Raw genomic sequence first — 13,866 nt, forward strand, 5'->3', positions numbered from 1 at the left:
CTGACTGATTTTTTTTTTTAACCAGCAGCACTCACAAGGGTGCAAGATGTTCAAAAGCCTGTGGTGTGATATTGAACTTTGTGTCTCTTCCCCCCCCTCCCCTCTTGCAGTTGCACATCATTTTCTTATCATCCTAACACAAGTCTCCGTGAATATTAGGGAGATGTTAGTTGGGTCCTTTGGGAGAGGAACTATGCTTTTTTCTGCTTCTTTTCCAGGAAGAACTAGGAAAGAAGAACATACAGACACAATATGAAAATTTAAAATGTCAATCATGAAGGGGACGTTTTTAACAATACAGGGAGCGCAGAATTATTAGGCAAATGAGTATTTTGTCCACATCCTCTTCATGCATGTTGTCTTACTCCAAGCTGTATAGGCTCGAAAGCCTACTACCAATTAAGCATATTAGGTGATGTGCATCTCTGTAATGAGAAGGGGTGTGGTCTAATGACATCAACACCCTATATCAGGTGTGCATAATTATTAGGCAACGTCCTTTCCTTTGGCAAAATGGGTCAAAAGAAGGACTTGACAGGCACAGAAAAGTAAAAAAATAGTGAGATATCTTGCAGAGGGATGCAGCAGTCTCAAAATTGCAAAGCTTCTGAAGCGTGATCATCGAACAATCAAGCGTTTCATTCAAAATAGTCAACAGGGTCGCAAGAAGCGTGTGGAAAAACCAAGGCGCAAAATAACTGCCCATGAACTGAGAAAAGTCAAGCGTGCAACTGCCAAGATGCCACTTGCCACCAGTTTGGCCATATTTCAGAGCTGCAACATCACTGGAGTGCCCAAAAGCACAAGGTGTGCAATACTCAGAGACATGGCCAAGGTAAGAAAGGCTGAAAGACGACCACCACTGAACAAGACACACAAGCTGAAACGTCAAGACTGGGCCAAGAAATATCTCAAGACTGATTTTTCTAAGGTTTTATGGACTGATGAAATGAGAGTGAGTCTTGATGGGCCAGATGGATGGGCCCGTGGCTGGATTGGTAAAGGGCAGAGAGCTCCAGTCCGACTCAGACGCCAGCAAGGTGGAGGTGGAGTACTGGTTTGGGCTGGTATCATCAAAGATGAGCTTGTGGGGCCTTTTCGGGTTGAGGATGGAGTCAAGCTCAACTCCCAGTCCTACTGCCAGTTCCTGGAAGACACCTTCTTCAAGCAGTGGTACAGGAAGAAGTCTGCATGCTTCAAGAAAAACATGATTTTCATGCAGGACAATGCTCCATCACACGCATCCAAGTACTCCACAGCGTGGCTGGCAAGAAAGGGTATAAAAGAAGAAAAACTAATGACATGGCCTCCTTGTTCACCTGATCTGAACCCCATTGAGAACCTGTGGTCCATCATCAAATGTGAGATTTACAAGGAGGGAAAACAGTACACCTCTCTGAACAGTGTCTGGGAGGCTGTGGTTGCTGCTGCACGCAATGTTGATGGTGAACAGATCAAAACACTGACAGAATCCATGGATGGCAGGCTTTTGAGTGTCCTTGCAAAGAAAGGTGGCTATATTGGTCGCTGCTTTGTTTTTGTTTTGTTTTTGAATGTCAGAAATGTATATTTGTGAATGTGGAGATGTTATATTGGTTTCACTGGTAAAAATAACTAATTGAAATGGGTATATATTTGTTTTTTGTTAAGTTGCCTAATAATTATGCACAGTAATAGTCACCTGCACGCACAGATATCCCCCTAAAATAGCTAAAACTAAAAACAAACTAAAAACTACTTCCAAAAACATTCAGATTTGATATTAATGAGTTTTTTGGGTTCATTGAGAACATGGTTGTTGTTCAATAATAAAATTATTCCTCAAAAATACAACTTGCCTAATAATTCTGCACTCCCTGTAATGTTCCTCACCTTTCGTAAGGCAGCAAAAGCAGGCCCAAACGTCGTGTGCGTGGTAGTGCGATCTTTAATCCATGTGGGAAGTTTAGAGAGCGTAGCAGGCCGGGAGTAACGCCTGTCACACAGCACAACGGAGGAATAATCGCCCCGATGACGAATAGCTCTTCCTTTGAACAGAGGATATCACGCACAAGTTAATAAAACTGTATTTTGATATTGATATGTATTAATATGACTTCATTATCTGTACCTATAGACTGATTGACAGCCTTCATGCAGATGTTTTCTATTAGAGCTTGTCCTGGACTCCTCCCCTGACTGTGAGGCTGAAATAGAAAAAAAGATGAGATTTGATACTAAGCTGCATGTCGCCTTCCCTCTAATCTTCTATTTACAATGAAGTCACAGTAGAAGCTGCTGGTAAAGAGTCTCACCAGGTGTTTGTCCAGATATGACATCTTTTCTTGCAGCTCTGGGGACTTGATGTTTGGATAGGGCATTCCCACCATCACTACACACCTGTTATCAAAAGCACAAACCCACACTGATTAGTGTGATATACTTTAAACCAGGGGTTTCAAATTTAAGACCCAGTGGCCAAACTCCAATCTGGCTCACTGCACGGTTTTAGAAAATGTGAAGGAGGGAATACATTTTATATTTTAACTGTATTTTAATACATTTTCCTGCTTCTCTTGCTGATAAAGACCTCCCCCCATGGCCATTCAAACTACATTGAAGTAATTAAGTAATAGACAAACAATTAAATGACATAAAAGTTCTTGTTTTTTTCCCCACTATCAGCTAGAAATGTCTTTTTTTTTTAAATAAAAAAAATAAAAAAAAATAGGAAATTTTTTCTGAGAACAGAAACTTCATGTTTTATAATTACAGCACAGTCTGGGTAATGGAAATAATTCTGTCTTTTTCTTATATTAACACATCTCAGCTAAAAGTGTAGTTCTTTTCACTGACTGAAAGGCCAGTTTCAATGGTCCAGCCCACTTGAGATCAAAATGGGCTGAATGTGCCCCATGATGTAAAATGACTTTGACTTTCCCTGCTTTAAAACGGTGTACAACTGCTTGTTCGGCGCCCTTCAATTACCTGCCCAAATCATCGGAGAAATTGATTCCCTCACTCATCTTTCCCCCAACCACAGAGAACAACAATGCTCCTGTGAGTCCACTGCAGTCCGCAGAACACCTCTAAAGTAAAAAAGACAATCATTGCTTGGCAGTGGTAAAACACAATCCTAATGATCATCAGTTTAGTTATGAGATCGGTTGTGTCAAGAGTGCAGTTTTACCTGGATACAACGGGAAAACTCATTCAGCACCTGCTCTACCTGGTTGGCCTTCTTTGGCTCCTGAAAGATCTGAAGAGGTGTGATTAGATAATTAAGAGACTATAGGACAAGATGTCTTTTGACTCTTTTTAGTGACTTGAGTATTTACTAAGTAGTTTCCAGTAATATATAAAGCTAATGTACCTTCTTCTTATTAGCCAATCGAGTAAGTGTACCGCTGGCCTCCCAGTGAGAAATGATCCTCTTCGAGTAGTCGTAAGAAGGGAAGAAGCACACCACGCCCCCGGGAACCACGTTGCAAATGTTGGAGAGAATGCGCCCGGTCTCATCCATCTGCAAACAAACAAATGTGCATCAGTCAAATGACACCACTGTAACCAATGAATAACAACGCAAACTTCATTCAGTATTCTGCATGTGTGAGTTACCATTCGAGGCGTGTCTCTGTTTTGGAAAGTGAACTCGAGCTCCTGACCAGACGGGCCACTACACAACACGAGGGGAAGGATGTTCTCCGGAGGAATTACGTGACCTAGAGGGCAAAATTTCTGTTATTTATCATGTTAAATGCATTAATGCAAACTAATATTCTTATGTTATTTTCGTGCACTAATACACTTCAGTCAACCTATGCACAACCACTACCACTAAGGCTTGCATGTGTTGTGAATTAAGATCATGTTCAAATGTCACAAAATGAGTCACAGAGCACAAAACTTAACTTGTTATAGGTTGGGCTAAAGTTTGTGTACAGTGGATTAATTTATGGTTTAGTTCATGAGATGTCTTGTATTTCCTCCTCTGCTTTGCCTGTAAACAATCATCCATCTAAACACATCAATTTTTGGGAGTCTTCAAAAATTACAAAGGCTATTTCTGTAGATCTTACCCTAAGTCTGTAACTGAACAATAATAATGTAACAATACAATATAAGTAAATAACATAACTATCGTGATGGGATAAGCAGGATTTGTGCTTGTCCAGGTAACTTCGGAGTAAATCCTGAGTTTTCAGCATCATGAAGGCAGTTTGCCACGTACTGCGGGACATCTCCATGGTAACTTGTGCAGCAGATCTAACCAGCTCCAGAGCAGACCATATTTGAGGTAAGAGATCAAAAATTATAATAAATAAATAAATCACTGCATGCTGATCAGCTATTTCTCTAGAAAAAGTCACTATTCCCTCAGACTTTTGTCTGAGGGAATAGTTTAGATTCAAAGAATCTAAACATTTAGTTTATTTCCTAATGGACATAAATAATGATGATGAATAATAAATATATATTCTTAGACAACTTTTTTGCTTGTCGGCTACAAACAATTTAAATTATTTCATTTTATTAAGCATTAATATGTGAGCCTAAAACAGGGCACCTATTTCTACTTAAACTTTATTAATATAATAGATCTTTTCCAGGTTGCTGAACAAAGTGCTTATATGTAAGCAGATTCACATTCCACTTTTCCTGTTATAGACAGTGACACCACTGATTTGTCTGCAGCAGCTGTGTCCCTTTCAGACTCTATTATATGTGAAACCTCTTTGTATTTTCCACATAGTATAGTTTTATGTTCTTTTGTAAAATTAGTCTCTCTGCTGTGATTGGCTATAAGCTGACACCACCTTCTTGTAAACATGCTCGTAGGTAGATTGGGAAAGCCTGGGTTAACGTATTGTGCTGACAACCACCTTCGTGTGACATCACCTGACTTCAGGAACTTATTCCTATAACAGTCTGGGTAACCTCACTGGAAAATTAGAACTCCATCTAAATGTCTGTCATCACTTTTGTCAAGCAGTCTAATTATTCCCTTTATCAAAATTTCCCACAAACAGAAATCTTGATAATCTCGTCACTTAGCGAGAGTGCATAATAAAAACACAAAAGGGGGAGCTCCACAAAGTACTGTTGTGTTATAAAATGGGCCACTCACCACAGGAAAACTCAGTGATGCGCTCCTCTCCCACCCCAGCAGAAAACAGAAGCTCTTGTTTGAAGTCTGAAACCTACATATAACATCCTTTAGAGTGGAAAGATAAAAGATACGCAGCAAGAGCTCAGTTTATTTTTAGAGGATTTAACACAACTCACAGGCTGCATAGTTCCTCCTGCAATGATGACTGCTCTGCACTCCTCCAGCACCTGGGCAAAGTGGACTGCCGGATTCAACAGAAGGAACTTGACGCTGCTCTCCGACAAAGACCCTGTAAAACAAGCAAAGGGTGTACTTTACACTGTAATGCGTTGATGTCATAACTGTTCTTTATTTTGTGCTGTGTGTTTAAAACGGCACCTTGTTTGTGCACCACCACTCTGCCGTCAGTGTTGCTGTTAGTGAGAGCCATGAAGAAACCCTCCACTTGCATCATTGGAGATGCAGACAGGACTTTTTCCGTCTCTACGGACTCCTGCTGGTCAGCTGCAGGAACTGCACACAAAACAAGAATACAAAATAAATTTCTAAGAATGCTGAAACCCCCCCCAAAAACAAACAAAAAGAAAAACAATAACCTAACCATAAGGTATCATCACATATTATGACTTCATCCCGCACAGTTATGACATTATTGCACTGACAAAATCTGTCCACAGACAGAGAGACATGCCTGCCAAGCTACTCAAAGGCCTCTTTGTGGCAGTTTTTGCTCCCTTATAACATATACTCAGAGTCATAAGGTTAAAAACAATACCAGTCGGGTATATTGGCTGGTAAAACTCACTAAAAGCAGAGAAATACTGTTCAGCCTGATGTTTTATGTTGGGCTGGATTCCAGTTTGTTTGCATGTTGGAATCAGAGACATATTTTTTTATTTTTCCATTTAAAAATGTCTACCCGTGCAACTCAAGTGCAGTTTTACAAATCCTTATACATTTTTAATGCACTGAATTAAAACAGTAATTATTTCCGTGCTTTAGAAACTGATTCACTGCAAAAGCTGAGTGTGCATCTGAATACTGTGAAACTTTCTGCTATCATCTACTTTAGCTCTTCTTCGTCTCAAGTGAGTCTGACCACCTTAAAGTAATCAGGTGACTTTATAAATGAGGAGGCCCCGGGGCAGACCCAGGACACGCTGGAGAGATTATATCTCTTGGCTGGCCTGGGAACGCCTTGGTGTTCCCCCGGACAAGGTGGCTGGGGAGAGGGAGGTCTGGGCCTCTCTGCTTGGGCTGCTGCCCCCGGTAAGCGGAAGAAGATGGATAGATGGACTTTATAAATGAGCCATAAACATTATAATTAAGAAACCACAACAAAATTCTGATTGTGATATACTCGATTCATTTCAGACTGGAGACAAATCCAGAGTGTGCTCCGCCTTTCTCCGCCAGCAGTTTGTTTTAGAAATTGATTCTCGTACTGAACTGTTGAAATAATTTGTAAAACTTAGTATAGAATACCTAAAAAGAGCTTTTACACAATCTGCCTTTCATTTAACAGCATCAAGGAATTGAACAAGCTCCTCAAAAGTCTGAAGATGTGATGATAAAAATTAGTGTTAAACAATCAGAATAATTATTTCTATAAAACTCTAATCTTTATATGATATTGTGATGGGTAGTATAACCCCTGAAGCAGGGACTATTTGTGTCTTTGTGATTTATATCTATGCTTGAATATATCATCCATTGTGTATCTACTACATTGAATATTATTACATGAATTTTTTTTTATTTCACAGTTCTGTTCTCCTGCTGAGGGGCTACAAATGGAAATTAGGTAGTAGCTAAATATGGTAAAAATCATGTGAGATTAATTGCATTTGCTTGTATTGTCTCTTTTTACACTTTTCTGATACAACATCGTGCAAAAAGCCAAGTGTAAAAAACTTTCAGAACATCTTAGATCTTCAAAAGTACTTTTGTGACTGATTAAAAAAAAAACTATGTACAGTGAGGCGTTCTTTCAGTATATACACTATGCCTCCAATAATGATGCAATTCTCAGAAATATTATTTTGTCCTGAAAATTATTTAAATATTATTTTTGTGGGTAACAAAATACACAGCCGACCTGTTCCAGGGTTCTGGTTGCTCTGTAGGGTCTGAAGGTAGCGGTTTAAGCCTTCTGTGCGCCGGTTCTCCTTGTTGTTGCAGTGTGTGTGCAGAGTCACACCTGAGCCTGCGTACTTCTCCACAAAACCCCCCAGCTGCAGAGAGAAAACCAGGGTGGTAAAAATGTAATTTTACATAAGTGAACTCTCAGACGTTTACCGTCTTTGTATGTATGAGATAAATCACACTTACCTTCCTGCTGATCATGCTCTTCTCAAAGTATCTTTGTAACTACAGCAAGAATGACAATGAGAGCTTGTAGTTTCGATGAGGTGTGCAATTAAAATGATTGTGATTCCTAATAGAATTACCAACTACCTTAAACAAATTTATATTGTCAATCTGAGCCTTGAAGAGAAAGTTATTGATGGTGAGCATCTCTGTTCCTAGAAGAACAAAAAAACCAGATTTGTGCCTTGATATGTATGACTGCGTGTTTACAGTTTGTGGTCAGAAGTTTACACTCATCATATGTAAATGTCATGGTAATTTAGGGCTTTTAATAATTTATTAGAAGTCATTCACTCGTTTGAGGATGGAATGATTATACAGCATACATCTTTGGGTGCACAAGTTTGAATTTATTTGGGATATATATCTCACACCAGGCAAGACCCCAGGTGCAGGGTGTAAGACGCTAACAAGCAGGGCATACATGGAACGCCATAACCAAGTGGGTGGCATAGTGTACAGAAACACCTGTGCCGAATACGGCCTGGAAGTCCCGAGGTAGGGTGGTAGAGAACGACCGAGCTAAGATCCTGTGGGACTTCCAAATGCAGACGGACAAAATGGTGGTGACTAACAACCGGACATAGTGGTGATAGACAAACAGAAGAAGATATCCGTAGTGATAGATGTAGCGGCTCCCAATGACAGCAACATCAGAAAGAAGGATCATGAGAAGCTTAAGAAATACCAAGGGCTCAGAGAAGAGCTGGAGAAAATGTGGAAGGTGATGGTAACAGTGGTCCAGAAGAGCGCAGTTCTAGGAACAGCTAAGATACTGTGCAAGACCTTCGGTTAAATGTTAAATGTTCCTTAGCAAGTTGCATCTTCACCAGTTGATTTGGTAGCAATCAACAAGCTTCTGGTATAACTCTGGTTGAATATTTGACGACTCTTGGCAGAATTGGTACAGTTAATTTAAAATGGTTGGTTTCCTGTTAATATACAGACACAGACCTGCTGGCAGTAAATCAATGATAATCAGTAACAAGAGGTTTATGGACTTTAGCTTTGTTAAATTAAAAGAAACCGTAGAACCTTCACCACTACTTATTAAAAGTTTTAAGTGATTATACAGTATGTACACATTTGAGTATGCATGTATAATTTTTGGCCCTGTGTTCCTTAGAGAAATTCCAAAATAAATTCAAACTTGCACAACTAATTCATTTTTTAAAGACACTAAAGATGCATGCTATACAATCACTCCATCTTGGAAAAAGGAAAGCTCAAAGAAATCATTAAAAGCCTCACATTACCTTGATATTCATGACCATGATGAGTGCATGCAAACTTTAGACCATAACTTTATGTGTTTATCATTGACTGACCTGGTTGTGTAGTCTGGCTCTGTGGACTCTGCCCCACCTTACCTGGAAGAACAAATAGGAACAAATATCAAAATGAGGTGCATTGCAAAATTTGATTTTACTGTCCAGCTATTACCCTCGCTAAGCTTGTTGCAGACACTCACCTCCCAGCACCCGAACAAGTCCCTCAATCACAAACAGGATCTGCTTAATGTACATCAGGTTCTTTGCCTTCAATCTGCTCCTGGCATTTAAGAAACAAAAATATCAATACAAAGAAGGAGAGACTGCGATCAATTTCCGAATAAGCGAATTTTCTGAGACTCACTTATAGCGGTCAGCATACTGACTGAGCTGGGAGTGAGCACAACAAAGCTGCAGAAAATTGAAACATTAGAACATCACAAGGAAGAATCGTCTCAGAAATCTGTATTTTGTGCATGTTATAGAATAATGTATTCACCTGTGCTCCACTGAGCTCTGCACTGTGTATACAGGAGAGAGTGTCACTAAGGTTATGAGCTTCATCTATGATCAACACCTGTAAAAGATACCCCAACAACTTTTTTTAAATATCCCTTTATCACTCAGTCATTTGGTCATATTTGTATCGTTATTTTCAGATATTACAATTGAAAAGAGAAAAAATATATTTCTTAATACTGCCAAGATATTTTAAACACTTATTGTTCTATATTTTTTAAGAGAGGAAGAAGAATACCAGACATATAATTGTACCTGTCCCTTTAGCTGGACACCTGCTGCTCGTCTTGTAGCTTCATGAAGCACCATTTGATAAGGTAACACAACCAGCTACACCAACATAAACAAACCACAAAGACATTAAATGAAAACCAGATCTTGTGGGAGAAATACAGTAACCAAGTAGCTCTTGTTGACAAATCGACTGGCGACTCAGTTACCTGTGCAGGGGGAATAGCGAGACGTGTAGAGTAATAAGGACACGAGTGTGTTTCTCTGCCCAGCTTCAAAAGCTGCTCTATGTCATGAACAGCCCCCAGAACTACATCTCGCATCTGCTGCAGTGCTGAAGCCTTATAATAGGGACACACGCTCTTTGCTGGGCCTCGCTTACGTTTTACACCCTCTTCGTGATGATGCTTCTCTACAAAATGGAAGGAGAGATGAAAGAGGCTTTCTCGAGAAAAATCAATAAAGCCTGAGGTTAAAATAATTTCTGGAAGAAGAGCAATTCTTCCACAAAATGCCTCTCACCGTGCTTGTTTTTCTGCATCTCCATGCAGCGGTCATTTATGCGCTGGATGCTGCCCAGCTGCCGCACTTCTTCATTGATGCACAGATTCTGCAGAATTTTATAACAGGACAATGTCAGATGTCAGTGTCAAGAGTCACAGTTTTATTGATTGAATAAATGTAATAGTTTGTGTGCAATCCCAAGTAAAGTCTCAAGTACAGCGTCTTTGAATACTGTGTATTTCATAAAGGAAATACCCTCCTTCTACATAGACACAAACTAGATTGTTCAACGTGCTATAGAAGAGAACATAACACCATTTATCTTGCATTTGTTTCTCCATTTTTTCTATCATGTAGAGGATTTAACAGGCCAATCTTCCCAGCGCTGGCTGTTGTTAGGTGCTACTTGATAGTTCTGTCAGAATCTAAAAGGACTCTCAGAATTAGACTGTTTCATAACTGTTCCCCATCATATCCTGTTCTGCAAATGTCTTCTTGGCTTTATTATCCTCTGAAAATCAAGATCAGGTTTTTTCCTACATTTGAAAAAGCCTCTAACGGGCTGATTACACACATAAGAGTCTGCATATGTCAAAGGCAATGAACCTTTGTTAACTTATTTGTTATTTCTGACCATTTGATAAACGAAATTTAGTTATTACACCTGTGTAATAAAACCTAGTTAACAAAGCACGTTGGTGAGATTCCTTTAGCTATGCTTAAAACCTCTTTGGGTGGGAGCAGTAAAAATTCGTCTATGAAGGAAAAACTGCCAGTAGGTAAACAAACAGAAAGACTTGGTGGCGTGCTTTATGAACAATCTGTACTTTTACTGACAAAAAATAATAATAATAGAGACAAATTATACCAGTCAGTTACTTTGAGGAATTAAAGGAAATCTCTCAAGTACTCGAGCTGACAAAAGAAGCACCATGGAGAAACAGTCAAAAGCAACTTCAAGAAAAAAGTATAATCACATCTATTGAATGAATAAGTGTACAGGATGAAGAGATCCATGCAAAAATTTACCAGCTTATGTTCATATATTGTTTGTGTTACTTTAATGAGATAAGATGTTTATGTACTCAACCAATTATGCCATTTGTGTGTTTCTGTGTGTGTGTACCAATGACTGTATAAACATTTTTTTTCTACAGTAGAAAAGATTTTTATTTTTTCCCCAGTCACTGCTGGGTACATACCTGCCGTGAACCCAGTGTGACCACACTGATGTCCTTGCTAAAGGGGCTCTTTTGTACCTCGTGGACAAACTGGGCCAACTGGGAATGAGTGCGGCTGCAGTAGTAAATCTACAGATATGCATATGAACACAGTTCCACATCAGGAGAATGTCCGATGCTCATAATTATAATAATGTTCTTGTTATAAATATATTAATTCCATCCAACCCATTTAACTCTTACAGCTACAACGTGAAATTTCATACCTTAGTAACATGTTCTTCAACCAGTTCATCATCCTCATCTTTTTCAGCTCCAAAGAATCTGAGGATGCAAGCAAAGAAATCCTTTGTCAATTTCAGACTCTCATTTGGATTATTTATTAATTTTACCCATTAATTCATGTCCTCACTTAGTTTATTAATATATAACTAGAGATAAACTCAAAATAACGATAACTGATGTATGATACACAAAAAAAATAAATAAAAAAAATTGAAAATTGTACCACGTTGTATTTGAACTAGCAACCTTTAGCATACTGAGAGAGGACTGGTGCACCATTCAAAATCAATGGGACTGTATTGTCAGAGAAAAGTTTAATATTTCAGAAACAAAATTTTGAAAATCTAAATAGAAGCACGCAATGCATAACTGAGCTGCTCGTTTTGGCATATGAACACTCTGTCTATGACACATGGTGCGAGACTAGTTAGCAGGCAAAGAAGAAGAAAAATAGCCAATGACAATAACATGTACTAGGACTGCTGCTTTGCAACAGTTGCGCCAACGAACAAGCAAATCCACTCTGGAAACTAACAAAGACTAAACTGAACTGTAACCAAAAACTCAAGATGAATTCAAACTAATTAGAAAATATGAAACTATAACAATCAGTCTTCCTCACCTGCTCTTAATCTTTGATTCATCATCGCTCTCATATTCTGCAATGATCAGCTCCTCGTCTTCTTGATCTCCTGTTGCCTCGACCTGCTCCTCCTTACTGAGCTGAAGCAGCTTGAATGCCTCATCCTCTTCATAGCTCTATGAACAGACGAAACCATTTCATTCACTTGTTTTAAATGACTTGGAATAATTTTAATATCCAAGTAAAGTTCCATTAAATGCTCATGTGCATGATGGCTCACCTTTCGCTTAACCGCATACTTTAGCTGGACATTGTTTCGGATCATTTCTAACCGTTCTTCTCTCTTCTTCCTCTTCAATTCTTCCTCCTGACACCAAACCAATCAACAATAAGCAAATGTTGAGCAAGTTAAAATTCAGACTTCACATACACTTCACATCAAAGTTTTCCTCACCTTCAACTTTGACACTAAATCACGTTCTGCTTTTTTTTGTACAAAGTCAGTGATCCAGTCCAGCTCTGCTGAGGAACTGACTGCAGAGGACTGAGCAGCATTAGTGGAAAGAGCTTCTTCTCCTTCCTGCAACAGAGCAGCTGCCTCCTGCCTCTTTCTCTCCTCATAATCTGTGAGCCAGCTCAGTGCTCCACATATCAGACTCAGTGACTTGCCCTAGATTGACATAAATAGACAAAAACACTTATTAATGAAGTCCAACAGCTTCTACACAGATATGCTTTTCCCCATGCATTAGTACACACCGTTCCAGTGGGACTTTCAAAGATGCCAACTTTGCCTTGTCAAGTGCGCTGTACAGGGCTTGCATGAACTCCTCCTGGATGTTATAGGGCTGGTAGGGAAATGGAAACTGTGCCCTACTATTTTCCCATGCTCCTAAACCTTCCTGGAAGGAAACACAAAAGCAAAGGTTAGTTTCAACTTTTCATTTCTGATATGGACCTTTGACTTGCCTCTACAAACAACCGATTATAGCACCTTTTCAATCGACGACAAATTCCTTTTTCGGCAGGGCTCATTTTACTACAATAACTAAATCTTCATTAACTAAAGACCTTACCTGTTCACCAATACGTTGCGTCAAGCAGCTAACATTTAAAACCGACAGCTTTTCAGCTATCTTTAAAGTGAAGCGTTCTGCTAGCTAGCAATCTTTCTCCTTACAATCGTATCTTTTATCGAACGTCAATCAAAATCTGAGAAAATAGGACTGCCGTTTCTTACCGTGTATATCATGTAAAATAATGTCTGTTTTTAGTTGTCAATTCCCGGCTATTCAACAACCGCGCCAAAAAACAGAAGTGGTCACAGAGTCTGGCCAATAGGAAACGAGCTACGAGAAGGAGTGCATGTTTTAATGTACAGTAACGTTTTTCCGGACGGGGTTGTGTGTATTTATCCACGATTTTGTCATTTACTGTAACACTGTTTGATGACAGAGAATGTCAGATAGCCTTGATATTAGCAATTTGAGTACTGACCTAAAACATTCGTAAAATAAGCATGAGTATTGCTCGTTGGATTTGCTGCCGCCTTCCAGGTAGATCCTTTAAACTATATTTAACGTCACCTACGCTGGTCCCTCCCCCCCGGTACCTCCTAGACTGTCTGGAAAGTTCTCTGCCCTTCTTTAAGCGTCTGTGAGATGCCAGATTGCAGGATAACGTGGACTGAAGGCAACATTGCGTAAACCTCGTATTATAAGCCGATAGCAGCGTGACTGGTGAACTATAGCAAAGGACCTCTGTTGCTAGTTGGTAGTTGTGCTGTATTCTCGAGGAAGTTAAGCCAGCTAGTAAACGTTGATCAGGTGTTGC

The 13,866-nt window shown here is 39.4% G+C and overlaps 1 protein-coding gene across 1 annotated transcript; it reads right to left on the minus strand.

Annotated features, from left to right (window-relative positions):
- Nucleotides 1-8: 8 nt before the first annotated feature.
- ddx11 (DEAD/H (Asp-Glu-Ala-Asp/His) box helicase 11) lies at nt 9-12,914 on the minus strand (the record flags this gene model as incomplete). The annotated part of the gene is given in 28 exon segments (XM_026172263.1): nt 9-224; nt 1,873-2,027; nt 2,111-2,186; nt 2,295-2,379; nt 2,968-3,068; nt 3,170-3,238; nt 3,353-3,502; nt 3,598-3,701; nt 5,108-5,180; nt 5,266-5,378; nt 5,468-5,602; nt 7,188-7,323; nt 7,421-7,459; nt 7,547-7,614; nt 8,788-8,829; nt 8,931-9,010; nt 9,095-9,141; nt 9,230-9,307; nt 9,505-9,579; nt 9,690-9,892; nt 10,003-10,090; nt 11,187-11,294; nt 11,432-11,489; nt 12,073-12,209; nt 12,314-12,400; nt 12,488-12,703; nt 12,793-12,827; nt 12,830-12,914. Coding segments are annotated over 28 exon segments (2,676 nt in total), but the record flags the coding sequence as incomplete, so codon positions are not given.
- Between the last annotated feature and the right edge of the window lie 952 nt (nt 12,915-13,866).

This window comes from Astatotilapia calliptera, chromosome 7 (genome assembly GCF_900246225.1).
Source record: "Astatotilapia calliptera chromosome 7, fAstCal1.2, whole genome shotgun sequence".
NCBI classification, from domain to species: domain Eukaryota; kingdom Metazoa; phylum Chordata; class Actinopteri; order Cichliformes; family Cichlidae; genus Astatotilapia; species Astatotilapia calliptera.